The 17,286-nt window shown below is 41.8% G+C and overlaps 1 protein-coding gene across 6 annotated transcripts in view; it reads right to left on the reverse strand.

The window, feature by feature from the left end:
- The window catches only part of LOC135205631 (aspartate--tRNA ligase, mitochondrial-like), a 160,516-nt gene that overhangs the window by 27,674 nt on the left and 115,556 nt on the right, over positions 1-17,286 (reverse strand). For 5 of the 6 annotated variants that reach the window (XM_064236430.1, XM_064236431.1, XM_064236428.1 and 2 more), the window contains 6 exons: positions 16,351-16,527; positions 16,030-16,209; positions 2,224-2,331; positions 1,903-2,121; positions 1,552-1,767; positions 1,184-1,370 (listed from right to left, as the gene is read on the reverse strand). In XM_064236430.1, the coding sequence (XP_064092500.1) occupies positions 1,184-1,370; positions 1,552-1,767; positions 1,903-2,121; positions 2,224-2,331; positions 16,030-16,209; positions 16,351-16,527 (1,087 nt within the window). The remainder of the gene's footprint in view (positions 1-1,183; positions 1,371-1,551; positions 1,768-1,902; positions 2,122-2,223; positions 2,332-16,029; positions 16,210-16,350; positions 16,528-17,286) is intronic. The other variant, XM_064236433.1, reaches the window with a different exon arrangement.

The following is a 17,286-nucleotide window of genomic DNA, read 5'->3' on the forward strand; positions in this document are numbered from 1 at the left end:
CCAGGCTCTTTTCAAAGGGCGCAATTGAGAGGCCGAACTCCATCCACGTCTAGGAGAGGATGAATCCGAGGCCGAAAAACACTCCCTTAGGATGCCCTTTCTGCGGCTATCCAAGGCAGCCTGGGACGCTACATCAGGATCTGCCAAAGGGACGCCTGACCGTTGGGGATGTTCCACATCCTCCCTGCGGCTGTCGACATTCCTCCTCCCCTGGTCCTGGGAGTTTGAAAGAGGTCTAGGCCTAGGAGCAATGTGGAACCGGTCAGATGCCCCCTCCACTGCACTGGGGACACTGCACATATCACTGTCAACACTCTTACCTTTATCCAAAGCTCGTAACTGAGCTTGCAGCTTTTTGATAGAGGCTTTTACATTTTCCCTTTCAGAGGAAGAATCCTTGGATTCAATACAGGGAGAAGAAGCTGCGGCTAAGGGAGAAACGTTAGTTACAGGAGAGTTATTAAACTCTTGTTCCAGAGAACAAGATCTACTTGAGGATCTAATGGAAGCTTTCCTAATCCTATCTCTCTCAAGTTTTCTTACATAAGAAGATAAGTTCTTCCATTCAAGCTCTGTTAACTTCTCGCATTCATTACAGGTGTTGTTAAATGAACATTCATTACCTCTACATTTCGAGCACACATTATGAGGGTCTACCAAAGATTTCGGCAGCCTAGTCTTACAATCTTCCATTGTACACACCCTAAACATAGGTGAAGCCTTAGCGTCCGACATCGTGAAAGAACAACCCTAATCAAATAAGCGTATGCCAAGCCAGAGAAAAAAGAATACGTCACCAATATAAACCAATCCAAATTCTCGGCAAAAGAGTAGAAATTCAAAATGGGAGGAACAAACAACAGATGTTGTCCGCCCGGCGACAGAGAAAATCTGGTTTAGAAAACGGGAATGGTTCTGGATCCCGCCACCCAGCGGCGGGAATGGTGGATCACCTGACCTACCTGTCGCGTGTGCCGCGAGTTTTGAAATTCTGTCGGGACGACCTAGTCTATAGCTAAGTATATATCTGCTGGGTAAGTTTTCATGTACAAAAACATAATTTGAGCACACACATTTAAGTGTATATTTATGTCTAGTTATAATATTGGTAAACACAGCAAAATAATACATAAAAAGAGCCATTTCATTTTTGTTACTAGTAAAAAATGGAAAATTTACTCACCAAGAGCAATTCCACCATGAGGTGGAGTTCCTGATGCTAAAGCTTCATTGAAGAAGTTGAGAGACTGTGCATCTAATTTCAATATGTCTTCCACAATATGTCGTTGCATTACTGGATCATGAACTCTGATAGAACCACCACCAATTTCACTGCCATTTAATACCAGGTCATAATGCTGGGATTTTGCCTGCAAAATAAGATTTCAAACTACATTCTTCCCAGTTTGAGTATTAAAATCATTTTGAGAAACTGCTATCAAATAATCAGCTCATGGTAAAACAAACATATCATCATAATGTTTAATATGAACATTCAGTCTAGAATAACAATCAGCAATAATAAGTGAATCTTTTAAATTATGGACGTACCTGCAATGGATCAGTATATAATAAATGAGCTTCTCCTTCTTTTGGCAAAGTGAAAGGATGGTGGAGTGACACAATTTTTTCAAGTTTATCGTCAAATTCGAAGAGAGGGAAATCTACCACCCAAAGGAAGTTGAAAGAACCATTGCTCCGCACCTCCTTTCCAGCTGCTTCCATTATATCAGCCGCTAAAAGTCGCAATTTGCCTAAAAGGCTCAGCTGTAAAAATTTATTTAATAAAAAATCTCCTAAAACTTTAACAATTTAAACAATTAAAAAAATGATAATTTGATTCTTATTTTACAATCAATAACCAAGACAGAATTTAAAAACAATACAAATCATAACACTTACTGCAGAGTTTGTTGGTCCTACTGCCATCACCAAAATGTCTCCTTTCTGTCCTGAAAGACCTTCTATAAGATTTCGTTGGCTTGACAAATTTAAAAACTTTGCTAAATTTCCTTGTAATTCATAATTGTCTTTGACATACATAACAGAAGGACCATTCATGTTGAATTCACGTTTAGCCAATGATTCCCAGGCAGAAATGATCTTCTTAGTTACAGCTGCCTAAAATGAACAGAAAAGCCCTTCATAAATTTCAAATGCAATTATACATAACAGCAACAATGTATCACATCACTCAAATGTCAATACAAATCAAATACCCACCTGTCCATCTGAAATAAGAAAGGCATGAGCTGAACTTCCTTCTGCACACATGGCCTTTTCTAAAATGGCTGCACCACAGTGTCGAATCTCATCACTTACATCTTCTAACTGCAGACAGAAATTTATACTTCATATTTCAAAAATGACTAAACTTCTGTATAATCATCAACAGTTTTACAGTTAATTCTGAATTGCAGATGCAGTTCAAGGGGGTCACAGATACTACAATTAAAAAAAGGAAATAGGGGTAAAATGGTCAGTATATTTACATTAGGAGCTCAAAGTTTTATTCAAACTATGTATTAAACAATACATAAAAGTATGTTAAAAATATAAACTCAAAATTTAAATAAAAGTACAGAGTGAAAAAGTGGATAAAATTACCTTGACAATATCCCTTACTACAAGCAAAGCAGTACAGTACACAGCATATATGAGGAGCTTAGAACCAGAAGGTTGCAAGCACCACTCCCGCCGAAAAGCGCTTTTACACAGAAACAGCTAGGGAATTCTCGTAGAATTCATAATATGACCACATGGAAGGATTTAGGGCCCTGCCATAAGGTTTAAAATGCTATAAAGTTAGGGGAACTCTCACCATATTTGCATCAGGCATACAGCACAGATGGAGTTGGAACCATAAAGCCTCACGTCACACTGACCAATCAGCGCCCAAGCTGCCCAGGTGCAAGTGAGCAAATCACAGCGCTTTGTCTGTGTGTTGTAGGCATGCCAAGCTAATCAGAGCACATTATTGTCTCATGGGCCAATTAGCGTGTCAAGTACGACGCGAGCTTGGTATCAAAATCAAAACAAACCCTGCATGTGATAGTTTGAAGTTCAACTTGGTTTTGCTAGCATTCACTACAAACCAGTCATATTCAAATTGCAATTCACTGTCGTTTTATAAGTGATAAAGGTAAAATGAGTGATCACGATTACAGTATGAAGTTTTCCAGTGATAGTGGAGATAATGTGTTATGTCTGAGCCTTTGAATGGCTGTGAAAGAATGAGATAAGAAGGTAGGTGACTGGAAGAAGCATGTCTGGAAAAAATTGCATAATAGCGATAAGGAACATGTCAGTTGTTTTATGGGGGAAAAAGGGAAAGCTAGAAAAGCTGGTCCTTCTTGTAATGATGCAAATTTCCAGAAAGTAGGAAGTGATTGCATTAGTGAAATATATTCCAAATGCTGAAAAAGTGAAACTGTCATACTATAAGCACATTTTCAATACTGAATTTAAAATTGGTTTTGCAGATTTCTAAATATTCCAGAGATTAGTGGTTGTTGTATTTACTTTGGTTTTAGTATTAAGAAATGACAAATTTTCTAAGACAATTTGTATATTTCATAGCTACAAACCTGAGGTCTTAACAATAGGATAATTTATAGCGCCTAGCTGGATCCAGTTAAAAAAACAGATGAAAGCAAGGAATCTTGTGATATCTGGTACTCATACGTATATCGGATGAAGGGTTCACCTACGTTCACGCGTCAGTCTTTCCAAACTCGGGATGACTTAACAAACAGAGGGGCGGCTAGAGGCGGGCAGTATAATGTTAAGACCTCAGATTTGTAGCTATGAAAAATACAAATTGTCTTAGAAAATTTGTCATTTGTTCATACACAAACAAACCTTCTGTCTTAACAATAGGATAGACTCATACTTGGAGGGAGGTACAAGACATCCTAGACTGGCTGGGGGCCTACCCACCAGTCCAGCTTCCAGAAGAAATGACTTCTGGAGAGGGACTGAAGCCCGTTGAGAAGCTAGATAAATTGATATCTAACCACCCAGACCCTGAGTGATGTACAATGATATGTGGGAGAATCATTGCATAGGGAACCAAAATGAAACTTTGACTGTCTAATGGCAAACCAACACACCATGGTTTGTAATACTCGCAACTCCTCCTTGCCTAGGAGCGGAGCATATGCTACTGAATAGAGGGTTTGACATTTGCATAATAAGTGACCACACACACTATCAGTATGACTACCTTACTCATTGTATCAGACCAGTCCAGCGAATGACGTGTCTATTCCTTAACCCGCCCGAAGGAAGAAGGAAAGTTACGAGAGAAAGAAGGAGACCAGCCAACTCCCTCATGCTCTCATCCACACAATCATCTTAGGAAAGATACAAAAGTGCCCTCTTAGGGGTAACTATGAGTACACAACCTGTTGGGCAGCCACCACAGGACCCAGGGAAAACGTGTCCGCAGACCTGTGGGCAACATCTTTAAGACAGAAAGAGGTGAACGTGGACTGGCGTAACCAAGTACCAGCGCTCAGCCCTCTATGTACAGTCAAGTTCTCATGAAAGCCAAAGAGGGACCAGTACCCCTAACGTCATGCGCTCTAGCCTTCACAGACATGGTGGTGGAATCAACAGACAAGTATGCCTGTCTGATGGCTTCCCTTATCCAAAAAGAGATAGTATTCCCAGACACCTCTTTCTTGTATGGCCTGTGCTAACAATAAGTCTGCGGCAGCATGGTCCAAGGTGCCGAGTCCTTTAAGATAGCAACGCAGGGCCCAGATAGAGCACAACAAACGCTCTTGAGCATCACCACCCACAAGTCATTCCGTGATGGAATGGAAAACTAAGTGAACTTGTAATCGTGCACAGAGGGATTTAGGGCCTTGGCCACGGAATCCGGGACAAATTCGAAGGACAACGACCCCCAACCCCTGGTGTACTTCACGTCATAGTTTAGATCGTGGAGTTCTCCTACCCTCTTGGAAGATGCCAAGGCCAAAAGGAAAACTGCCTTGAGCATCAAGTTCCTGTCAGATGAGTGACACAAGGGCTCATATGGACCCTTAGTGAAGCATTCGAGAACCAAGGAAACATCCCACGTCTGAGGCTTGAGCTCTCTAGAACTTGACTGCTCAAACTTCTTAACTAGCAAGGAAAGTTACCAAGAAGAGGAGACGTCGATACCTTTAAGGAGTAACACCAAACTCAGGGCCGCCCTGTAGTTTTTAATGGCAGAAATGGCCAAACGTTTCTCGTCTCTGAGGAAGGTTAAAAGTCTGCTATTCGTTGAATAGATTGTGAGTGGAGAAAAACCCTGCTATGACACCAATTACAGTAGATCACTTATTGCCTTGGAAATTGTAGAGGTTGACTCTCTGAGACTGTTGGACATATGCCCTGCCGTCCTTCTGAGAAAAGCCTCTCGCTCGGAGGAGAAACTTGAAAGTCTCCAATCGAGAAAAGACAGGGATTCTACTGAATGGTGGAACACTTCCGCATGGAGCTAACACAGGAGATGTTGCCAAGGGGGGCATCTCCCTTGGAACCTCTGACAACAATTACAGCAGATCTGGGAACCACTCCACTTGAGGCCACAGAGAGCTACCAAAGTCATCCTGAGACCCTGTGAACTCTTAGCCTGATCAGAACTTGACGGATCAAACAAAACGGAGAGAAGGCATACACCTCCAGGTTGTCCCAGGGATGTTGGAATGCATCCTCTGCCAATGCTAAAGGATCTGGGACCATTGAACAGAAAATTTCCAGCTTCTTGAAGCGAGTCGCAAAAGGGGCCAACATGAGTCTACCCAAAACCTGGAAAAGCTTGTCTTCTACCACTTGATGAAACGACCACTCAGTGTTAGGATCTGATCCCGACGACTGAGTATGACTGCGACTACATTCAGTTTGCCTGGGATGTTCCTGGCTGAGAGATCTACCGAACTGCTGACCGCCCACTGGTGAACCTCGAAGGTCAAGGCGTGAAGTTGACAAGAAACCAGGAGTCCCTGTTTGTTTACATAGGTTACCACCATGGTGTCGTCCGACATGAGAATGACAGAATGACATTCTACCTCCTCCCAAAACTTCTTCAGACATAGGAAGGCTGCCTTCAACTCCAAGACGTTGATATGTTGCTGCTTGTCCTCCAAACGCCTGCAGAAATGAGGTCGCCTACATAAGGCCGCCCAACCTGCGAGGGAGGTGTCTAAGAACAGAAGGAAGTCTGGTGGAAGAGAACGCAGAGGGACACCCTTCGAAGGAGATGTTTACACAGATTTCATCTTCTTTAGAGGAGTCAGGCCAGTCTATCCGAGCTATCTCTGATAAGACTAGTTACTCAGGAGGCAGGTCTCCGAGAGAACTCAGCGACAGGTCTTCCTCAGTCCGGCATGGTGGCTCAAACCATGCCGGACTCGTCTACCCTTCCCAAATTTACGGCAAGCAACCCCTGGAGAATTGCTTCCCACGCTCCCTTTGTAGACGGCATGCTAATGATTGAGGGCTGTGGAACTCGAAGGATTGAGGACTTCGAGTTTCATCTGCAAGGATTGCAGCCCCCCTTCATTGGCTATGCCTGCCTTACAGAAGCGGCTATGAGAAGGGAAGACAAGGTCCCGAAGGAGACTATAATTCTCTCTCGGGAGTGGCAATGTGTCAACACCAGGGTTCAAACCTTCAAGAGTGCCTTCACAATCTTCACTGTGAACGCGGAGACCCCCATCCTGTTCACATCGAAGGTAGCGGAGCTCACCTTGCAAGCCGCGATGAAGGACGAGCCAATGCAACAACTCCGGGAGATGGAACCAACATCCCTCCTGCTTCCCGGAACAGACGATCTCTGGGTAGATTTTCCGGCCACCTTCTCGGTGGGCAAGCTGAAACCAGACTGCGCCATCTCTCAGTTCAGCGAGAGATTACCCAGGCTGTCAGACAACCTCATCCAGGCTGAATTCGACGCCAGGATGAGACTGTGCAGGTCCCTCAATTCATTAGTGATGACGGAAGTATCGGCTCTAATCTACGGAGAAGTGCCGCTATTCAAAATCATTGCAAAGTCACAATTGTACTCGATGCAATGAGACTTGTATGATTTCGTCATAGCTAGGCGAAATTGCAGGAAACAGGTCTTGGCAGAGGCCACTATCCGACACGAGCCTAACAAGCTCTTAGCCTCATCCATTTGGGGCGCTGATCTCTTCCCAGCCTCAGTAGTGAACGAAGTTCACTGCGAGGCAGTTAAGTTCAACCAGAGCCTAAGGGTTAGCTGGGGTTTGATCAACAAACGGAAGTCGGAGTCAGCCGCATCAAATAAAAAATCCAAGAAGAAGCCTAGGAAATTTCAGCCTTTCCAGGCTTCCCAGCAGCAAACGGTAGTACAGGCGGTTCCGGTATCACAAGTACCGCAACCATCCACTTCCAAGGCGCAGCCACAACAACAGTTTGTGCTGCTAACGCAACCAGCTCAGCAGGCACAGGCTTCGACCTCCTACGCTGTCTCCCCGCCTTTCAACCCGATCTTTGAAGGTCAATCCTCTCAGCCCTTCAACAGGTTTGGCAGGGGTAGCAGAGCTAGAGGCACCTTCCGCCAAAGGGGCAGTGGAAGAGCATCTAACCGAGGTAAGGGTTTACGGGGAGGACGTGGGACACGCCCTTCCCCAAACCAGTGAGAATCCTCAGGTAGGAGGGAGACTGTTACTCTTTCGTCACCGATGGAGGTTCAGCAAATGGGCCCAAAGTATTGTGTCCAGAGGTCTAGGTTGGAGCTGGCTCAAAGGTCCTCCTCCATCCAAAACCTTCCATCAACAACCAACAGCGGAATTGATAGAGTACGCTCAAGAACTCCTTCAGAAAGGAGTAGTGTCAAGAGTCAAGCACTTTAAATTTCAAGGTCGCTTGTTCAGCATGCCAAAGAAAGGCTCAAACAAACGAAGAATAATTCTAGACTTGTCCCATCTAAACTTATTCATTCGTTTCGACAAGTTCAGAATGCTGACCATTTTGCAGGTGCGGACCTTACTTCCCCGTGGGGCCGTCACCACCTCTATAGATCTTACAGACGCATACTATCATGTTCCAGTAGCAAGAAACTTCCGCCCGTTCCTAGGCTTCGAGCTAGGGAACCAGGCATTCTCCTTCAAAGTAATGCCTTTCGGGCTCAATGTAGCCCCCAGGATATTTACAAAACTGGCGGAGACAGTCGTTCAAGAACTCAGGTCTCAAGGAATAATGCTAGTAGCTTATCTGGACGATTGGCTCGTTTGGGCCACAAGCATCAAAGAATGCCACAAAACAACGGTCAAAGTAATCCAGTTTCTGGAACGCCTGGGGTTCCAGATAAACAAGACCAAGTCCCGGCTAACACCAGAGTCTCGCTTTCAGTGGTTAGGCATTCAATGGGACTTGAAGTCTCACACTATCAATTCCGTCGTAGAAGAAGAGAGAAATAGCCAAGGCAACCAGACAATTTCTCAAGTGCAAACAGACGTCCCGGAGGAACCAAGAAAGAATCCTAGGCTCTCTCCAGTTTGCTTCAACAACGGACGTTCTGCTAAAAGCAAAATTGAAAGACATAAACCGCGTCTGGCGCTCAAGAGCAAACAACAGATCCCGAGACAAGCTAGCCACTGTCCCAGCGATCTTACGGAAGAGGCTCCGTCCCTGGACGGAGATCAAGAATTTGTCAAAGACAATTCCCCTCCAATTCCCTCCGCCGGCACTAGTTATCCACACAGATGCGTCACTAAGCAGCTGGGGAGGATACTCACAGTACAAGAAGGTACAAGGAACATGGTCCCTTCCATTCCGCCAGCTTCATATCAATGTACTGGAAGCTATGGCAGTGTTCCTCACCCTGAAAAAGCTTCATCCAGCCAAGAAATCTCATATCAAACTGGTGCTGGACAGTGCATTGGTAGTACACTGCATCAACAGGGGAGGCTCCAAGTCGAGCCATGTGAATCATGTCATGATAGCCATATTTTCACTGGCAGCCAAGAACAAATGGCACCTGTCCGCCACCCATCTAGCGGGAGTAAGGAACGTAGTAGTGGATGCGCTATCTCGTTCAGTCCCACTGGAGTCAGAGTGGTCCCTGGACAAACAGTCATTCAAGTGGGTCTGCCAACAAGTTCCAGGGCTTCAGGTGGATCTCTTCGCCACAGAATCGAATCACAAACTCCCTTGTTATGTGGCTCCCAACCTGGACCCTCTGGCTTATGCCATGGACGCCATGGCTATAGATTGGAATCAGTGGAAGAAGATTTACATCTTTCCTCCAGTGAATCTTCTCTTGAAGGTTCTGAACAAACTCAGGACGTTCAAGGGACACATTGCTCTAATAGCCCCCAATTGGCCCAAGGGCAATTGGTTCCCACTACTACTGGAATTGGGACTCCGACCTCAACGGATTCCCAATCCCAGACTATCACAACTAGTACAAATGAGGACTGTGTACGCTTCCTCAGGAATTCAGAAAACCCTAACTTTATGGATTTCATGAAGTTTGTGGCAAAAAGGGATGTCAATATCGACCCTAAGAATATCCTATTCTTAGAATCGGATAAACGGGAATCGACCCTATGTCAGTGTGACTCAGCAGTTAAAAAACTAGCTATATTCCTGAGGAATTCTGAAACACAAACCATGACAACCAATCTGGCCATATCCTTTTTCAGGACACTGTTTGAAAAAGGTTTAGCAGCTAGTACTATTACTACTACTAAATCTGCACTCAAGAAAATCTTCCAGTTTGGATTCAAAATAGACCTAACACTCTTATTTTTCATCTATCCCTAAGGCCTGCGCTAGACTCAGGCCATCAGAGAGACCCAAGTCTGTGTCATGGTTCTTGAATGATGTCCTCAAATTAGCCTCAGACACTAATAATGACTCGTGTGACTTTTTACCCCTCCTGAGGAAAACATTATTCCTTTCAAGTCTGGCCTCAGGAGCCAGGGTATCTGAACTGTCGGCTCTATCTAGAGACTCTGGTCATATAGAGTTTCTCCCTTCAGGAGAAGTGCTACTTTCTCCAGATTGTCAATTTCTAGCTAAAAATGAGGACCCACTAGATAGGTGGGCCCTGTGGAAAATTCTCCCAATTCCACAAGACCAGTCCTTATGTCCAGTTACTACCCTAAGAGCATACCTAAATAGAACGGCCCTAAGATCTTCAGGCCCTCTATTTATAAGGGAAAAAGGTGGCACTATTTCCTTAAAAGGAATTAGACAACAAATATTATATTTCATTAAACAAGCCAACCCAGAATCCTTCCCTCGTGTACATGACATTAGGGCAGTAGCTACCTCTATTAACTACTTCCAGCATATGAATTTTGATGATCTGAAGAAGTACACAGGCTGGAAATCTCCGACAGTATTTAAACGCCATTATCTTAAGTCCTTAGAAGCCTTTAAATTTCCAGCAGTGGCAGCAGGAAACACAGTTTCTCCTGACACTGCTTGACTATTAGTAAGTAGTTTAGTCTAGATCTCTCCTTTCTACCTGCCTCACTGACATTCTTGTCGTGGCTCTGCCACCATGTAGCCTTTTTGTACCTTGGATGCCACGTTGTATATATTGTGATATTTCCTTGTATTTTGTTCTTAGGATTAGTCACAGTTTAAGTTAACATTTTTGTTTACTATTAAGTGTTAACCAGATTTGGTATTGTATTTACTGTTCAGGTTTCAAATGCCCTTTGTTACTCAACTCGTAAACTTATCCTTAGATTATAGCATTAACCTTAATTGTTTTTGATTATCCTACATATTCCTTGTGTACTTCCTTATTCCAAGCTTATGTGGCCATTTCTCTGGTACTATTTCACGTAGCGACACGGGCTGAGCCCAGAAAAGGGATTTTGACAAAGGAAAAATCTATTTCTGGGCAAGGGCCCATGTCGCCCAGTGAAATCCCACCCTTCTCTTATATACCCCCCATTTGGCCCAAGCTTGGGTGCTACCTACAGGAATGACGTCAGAGGCGCTAGCCGTAACGGTAGCGAGGAGTGGGCCTTAGGTCGGCTCCTCTTTATTAGAGGGATTTTTAAGAAGGATGAATCTAAATGGCAAAGGACCTCTGGTAGTGGTTTCACTCGCCCCAGAAACCATACCGACACCTTTATATAAGGAGCAAGCCAGAATATTCTGGCATTTCAATATTAGCTTTTTTCTCTGGTATGTTAGCGATAATTTACCTTAGAAATGTGTGCTAAAGGGACATTTCACTGGGCGACACAGGCCCTTGCCCAGAAATAGATTTTTCCTTCGTCAAAATCCCTTTATTATTTGAAAGTATTAATAAACATAGGTACATGTACTATAAAATTTCTCACGTCTCAGAGAGAGAGAGAGAGAGAGAGAGAGAGAGAGAGAGAGAGAGAACACTTGGTTGCAACAACACAACAGCTCCTCCCCCTCCTGCCACAATACTTGATGTATTTGACAGCCTTAGTACCTGAAGTTAGGGAGAGAAGACTGGGATTTCCTTCATTCTTACATAATTTTTTGAATTTATAAACTAAAATCTTACTAATTCACTATAGTATTTTCTTTAGTGAATTGAAATTATTGCTGTTTACATCAATATTAATATTTGAAAATAGAAAATCATTTATTTATCATACAAAAAAACACATCTCTGTAGGAGAGAGAGAGAGAGAGAGAGAGAGAGAGAGAGAGAGAGAGAGAGAGAGAGAGAGAGAGAGAGAGAGAGCATTATTATTTTTATTATGTGATATCATTCAATCTTATTAAACTTACTATAATACAGTATTAATCAATATCAATATATGAAAATTAGTAAATAATTATTGTACCATAAAAATGTATTTACATAGTCATGAAAACAACACCAAAGTACACTAATTTATGATTATTATCGTCGGAAAACTCCGCGAATAGGCGAATCCCCCTTAAATAATGGGTAGATATGGTCTAGAGAGAAATCCGCTAATCAGTGAGTCTGCGAATCAGGAGAACGTGAATATGGGGTGCCCACTGTATACGTCGATCTCGGGGCAGGAACTTTTCAGAAAGCTCTCGACAAAATGTTACGTCATATTCAAAAGGTGGCGTCTCCACAAAACAAGAGTATTCTCAAACAATCATGAGAACAGACACCTTAAACACGTGTGGGAATACCTTGCTGCAGACCTACTCGAAGAAGACGCATTTTCCTTTCCTTTAATATATGTTTCTTTGCTATAGAGCGATTACCATGACAACGTTCCACCCCCCCCCCTCCCCCCCCCCCCCCAAATGAAATAAACTTTTTTTTTTTTTTTTTTTTTAAAGAGAAACAAGAATCAAACAACAGGGGAACAATTCTGCATAAAGCTATAACTCAGTTAAACAAGCACACCTCTCAATTCATTCACCCAAAACCTCTCCTAACCCAGTATCACTGGCATCGATCACTAAATTACATTCCCTATCAAAATCATTATCTAGCACGAGACTAATTTCCTTCCTCACAGATTTTGCCTGTTCTGGACTCACACCATATGGACTTTGCCTGATGGGTTTTGTGTCCTGCAACTCAATATCATGTTCTAAAATATCGGTTAGACCTAGTATGTCACTAATAGTTTCAGGATAATTCACTAAAACATTATGTATTTCCCTCAATTTTTCCTTTTCTAAACTCTGATTAAAAACTTCAAAATTCTTAAGCACCTCGGAGTTTTTCTCAAAACTAATTTCTTTCTGTGACACTGTTACTACAGGCACGGGGCGTTCGTTATATTTCTTGAGCAAGTTTACATGCAGCCACTTTGCTCTACGCTTACCCATATCGATTAAATAATTTAGATTTCCCTTTTTTTCTAAAATTGAAAAAGGACCTTCGAACTTATAAGATAAAGAGGGACCTTCTCTCTGGACCTTCTTTAAGCATTAAATTACATTTTAACATTTCCAAAGGACCTTTAGCGGTGTGACCAAAAACCAGCTCGAAAGGACTAAATCTTGTAGTGTCGTTCGGTGCCAACTGTAAAGCTAACAAAACAAAAGGTAACTTTTCTTCCCAGTCATGTTCAAAGTTATTACATATATATACTCCCTCCCTTACTTCTAGGCAACAGTCCGACCATATCCATAACTACATTCTCAAAAGGTTCGCCTACTGAAGGAATATTACACAACGGATCTCTGGGAATTACTTGATTCGGTTTTCCAGCAATTTGGCATTCATGACAGCCTAAAACATACCTCTTCACGTCACTTCTCATTTTAGCCCAAAACTATGCCCCACTAATACACCTAAAAGTTTTATTTACTCCCTAATGTCCTTGCTCATCATACGCTAACTTCAAAACCAGTTCATGAAGCTTCCTAGGAACCACTAATTGTTCGGTGATCTCCTCTTTGCTACCTGACTTAGGACGAACATAACACAAAACTTCGTCTTGTAAACAAAATATTTCCTTACACACATTATCGAGATCATCATCCAGCTCACATTACAAAATTTGGGTTAGTTTCTCACTCTCTCTCTGAAACTTGACTAGATCATCCTTATTCAAAAGGTTAGTGCCTAATTCTCACAGTAACTATTACTTGATTCCACTACATCGACTACATGCCAAGATCAACCTAGCCACCTCTATCACACTCGTTCGAATCCACAAACAAACTATGACCATAGTCTATGTCTGTATCTAAACCTTGACCTAGTTACTACCATTTCAGGCACTGGAATCTCTCTCACAACAGGATTCACATACTTGGATAAAGCTAAGTCATTATTGACAAGAATGTCAACGACATTAGCGGGCAAACTGTCAATGAGTACTAGTTTCACTTCTCATGACACTCCCTGACTTTCCAAGTTTACCTTCAACAAAAGACCAATAACACAAGTGTTCTGAAATCCACCTGACACGACGTTTTCTTCCATGTTGATTTCTGCCCTGTTTGGCACACTCTCTCTCCTAATTAGGGAGACAGCAGCTCCAGCATCCCGAAGCAAGACTATTTCTCTTGAGTCTCCTCCTCCAAGAGACCTTCTGACAGAAATTCTCCATAAAATTTCCTAGTTTCTCTCATCACATCATTCCTACTTGACAAAAGGTTAACTAGAGACACTGGTTTCTTAATGTCCTTCCTTTCTACTGCACAATTTCTTGCTGAATGCCCTTTCTCATTACATCGGAAACAAGTTAATTCTGAGCTACTAAATGCCCCTTTATTCTTACAAACCTTAGACATATGACCAGGTTTTCCGCATGCATAATGTAATAGTCACTTTTACTCACATTGCTATTACTAGAGCTGAAACCTATACTGCTTTGTACTCTACCTGACGAAGGATCATTTTGCATCTTACTGACACTTAAATTATGAGTCAGCCTATATTCGTCTGCTAATCTAGTTGCTCCTGCAAAAGATACTTCTCGCCTATCTTCTATATAAAGCTTAATCTCAGGGGATATTATCTTTGAAGTTTTCTAACATTAGTAAGTTCTTCAGACCATCAAAATCATCAACTTTAGTGGAAGTTAACCAATCAAAAAACAGCCTCTCTAACCGTATTCTACATACGTAGTAATATTCTCGTCCCTTCTCAAACTTCTAAATTTCTTACGGTATACCTCCGGTACTAACCTGTATGCACTTAGAACAGTTTCTTTCATGATATCATAATCTTCAAATTCCTCCTTAGACATGCAACTATACACAGTAAGCGCCCTACCATGCACAATTGACTGTAAATATAGAATCCACATTTCTTTAGGAGAACCTACTCTTTCCATTAACTTTTTAAAACACATGAAATATTTCTTTACATCTTCCTCATCAAACTTTGGTACTAATTTCAACACTGCACTTATACCTAAACTATCAGCTTCATTTTTGTTCTCGCCTGTCTGACTGTTTAGAGTACTTTGCCTTAAACGAGCGATTTCCAACTCATAGTTACGTTCTTTCTCTCTTTCTTCCTGTTGCATTGTCATCATTTCTCTCTCTTGCTGCATTCTCATTACTTCTCTCTCAGCTGCTCTTTCATCTCTCTCATACTTTTCTTTTTCTTTCCTTTCAACATACTCACGGAGATCATTCCCCTCTAGACCCAGAAGCTTACCAGACTCGATAAACTCTTTTCCTTTCCTTTAACATATGTTTCTTTGCTATATAGTGATTACCATGATAGTTATGGAGCTTCTGTTTTGGATTCATGCATTAGTATCCTTAGTGGAACTTTCCTTGCTCTTGCGTAGGGATCTGTGTTAGTGCCTTTTCATCACCCCCCCCCCCCCCCCCCCCCCCCGGCTTTCTAGTCAACCAGTGCCCTCTTCCATGTCTAGAGTGGTCACTGAGGATTGCCAAGCTCTCCTTGGAGTTTATTTCCTTGAACAGTCACCTATGACACTTTGAACTTTCAATCTTTTCAGCCCTTCTTATGACTAGCCATTTCTTAGACTTTGATATAAGTTACAGTGGTCATCTCATTTGTTGTCTTTATTCATTCATGAGGTGTCTTGCACTAAAGGGGTTTCAACTTGAATTCACTGCTTTGCATCACTGTGCCAGTCTTTGGGTTTTCTGCTATTGCAGGCCTGTTGCTCATAGAAGTGTCCATTGTCTAGAGATCCTTTCATCACAAAACAATTTTGGTCAGGCCTTTGCCATCTCTTTATATTCCTTCCCTCTGATGGACTTTTGGCAAAATTACTTCCTTTTTGGACCCATCTGCTTCATTCTTCCTCCTAAATAGCATTTCAGGCTATTTTATGATGAATGAGCTTGTGATAACAAAAATGACATTTTCATGATAAAATAAAATTTTACATATACGTACTTACCAAGTAATCTCATAGCTAAAAGTTTCCAGTATCGGCAGCTAAATTCGAAATTCATGATAGTGATTCTTTTGTTTTGGTTGTAGGTAACTAGTCCTGCCCATCAACTCAATTACAACCATAAAAGTACATGGGCAAGAAATTCCTTTAAACAACAAAGTTGAATAGAAGATGGAAGAAATTTCCCATCTTTAAAAAATAACTTCAAAACAAATTGCAGTTCTGCAAAACTTACCTTCCAGTCAAACCGTGTATCAGGTTTATCAACTCCATATTTCGACATGGCTTCTTGGTATGTCATTATGGGGAATGGTGTTTGGACTGGGTTTAAGTGTGCTGGCCATGAATATGCCAAAAGGTTCTCTATCAACCTTTGAATCTCTTCCATTGTTACATTAGCCACCTCCAGATCAACCTAAATATTAGTTTCTCATTAGAAATCTCAAATTTTCAGCAATGATATTCACATGCAACCTTCTTCGATAACAATCAATCAAGATAATTCAAATTAAGAACATAAGTGAAAACACTAAAATATGCACAAATTTGGCTTTACCTGCATGAATTCTGGTTGACGATCAGGCTTCCCTCCTTCGTCTCGATAACAAATGGCAAACTGGAAGTAGCGCTCAAACCCACCAATCATTGCCAGCTGCTTGTAAGTTTGTGGACTCTGAACCAAAGAATAAAACTTCCCAGGGTGTCTTGAAGGGACTACAAACTCCTGGGCACCCTGATGAAAATGAATGGTAGTTTAACCAGACTGGTTTACCATGAACAATGAGTTAAATTCACACAACTTTGTATGAGAATATACTTCAAGTTAAAAGCTGAATCCATAGTTGTAAGAAGACTAGTACTGCAATCATTACTGTACAGTATTATCCATATATCAGAATAGTTATTTCTAAACCAAAGTAGTAAAACTAAAATTTTAATATAACCCTGTAACATGGTGCCATTTTAACTGAAACAATATTTGTAGACAAAATTTCTCCAAAAGAGGAAGAGCATCAGTCTCTGACCTTTGAGCAGTGTACATGAGCTGTAAGACAAAGGGCTTAGATAACAACACAGCTTAAAAGGCCTTTGATAAATGGAATGTCGGAAAGGAGGAGTATCATAAGTAACAGATATGAGAGTATTAAATAGTATTTCTAAAGTAGTCTACTTTTCTGTTCAAAATAAACTTCTATTGTCAAACCTCAATTTGGGTAGAAAGGATTAGAACTGTCAAATTTCCACACTAGTGGAATAAGAAACCTGGAACAGATGGTACAAAAGACAAGCACTGCAAACCTTATGTACATTGCTGTATACTGCTTAAAGTTCAAAGCCTCATACGAGTTCCTCGCTGGACGAGTGGGTTTTGCACTCGGCTGCCAATCCGGTAGTCCAAAGTTCAAATCCCGGCTTGGCCAACGCGGAATCAGAGGAATTTATTTCTGGTGATATAAATTCATTTCTCGATATAGTGTGGTTCAGATCCAAC

The sequence above is a fragment of the Macrobrachium nipponense genome, chromosome 24, assembly GCF_015104395.2.
Source record: "Macrobrachium nipponense isolate FS-2020 chromosome 24, ASM1510439v2, whole genome shotgun sequence".
NCBI lineage: Eukaryota > Metazoa > Arthropoda > Malacostraca > Decapoda > Palaemonidae > Macrobrachium > Macrobrachium nipponense.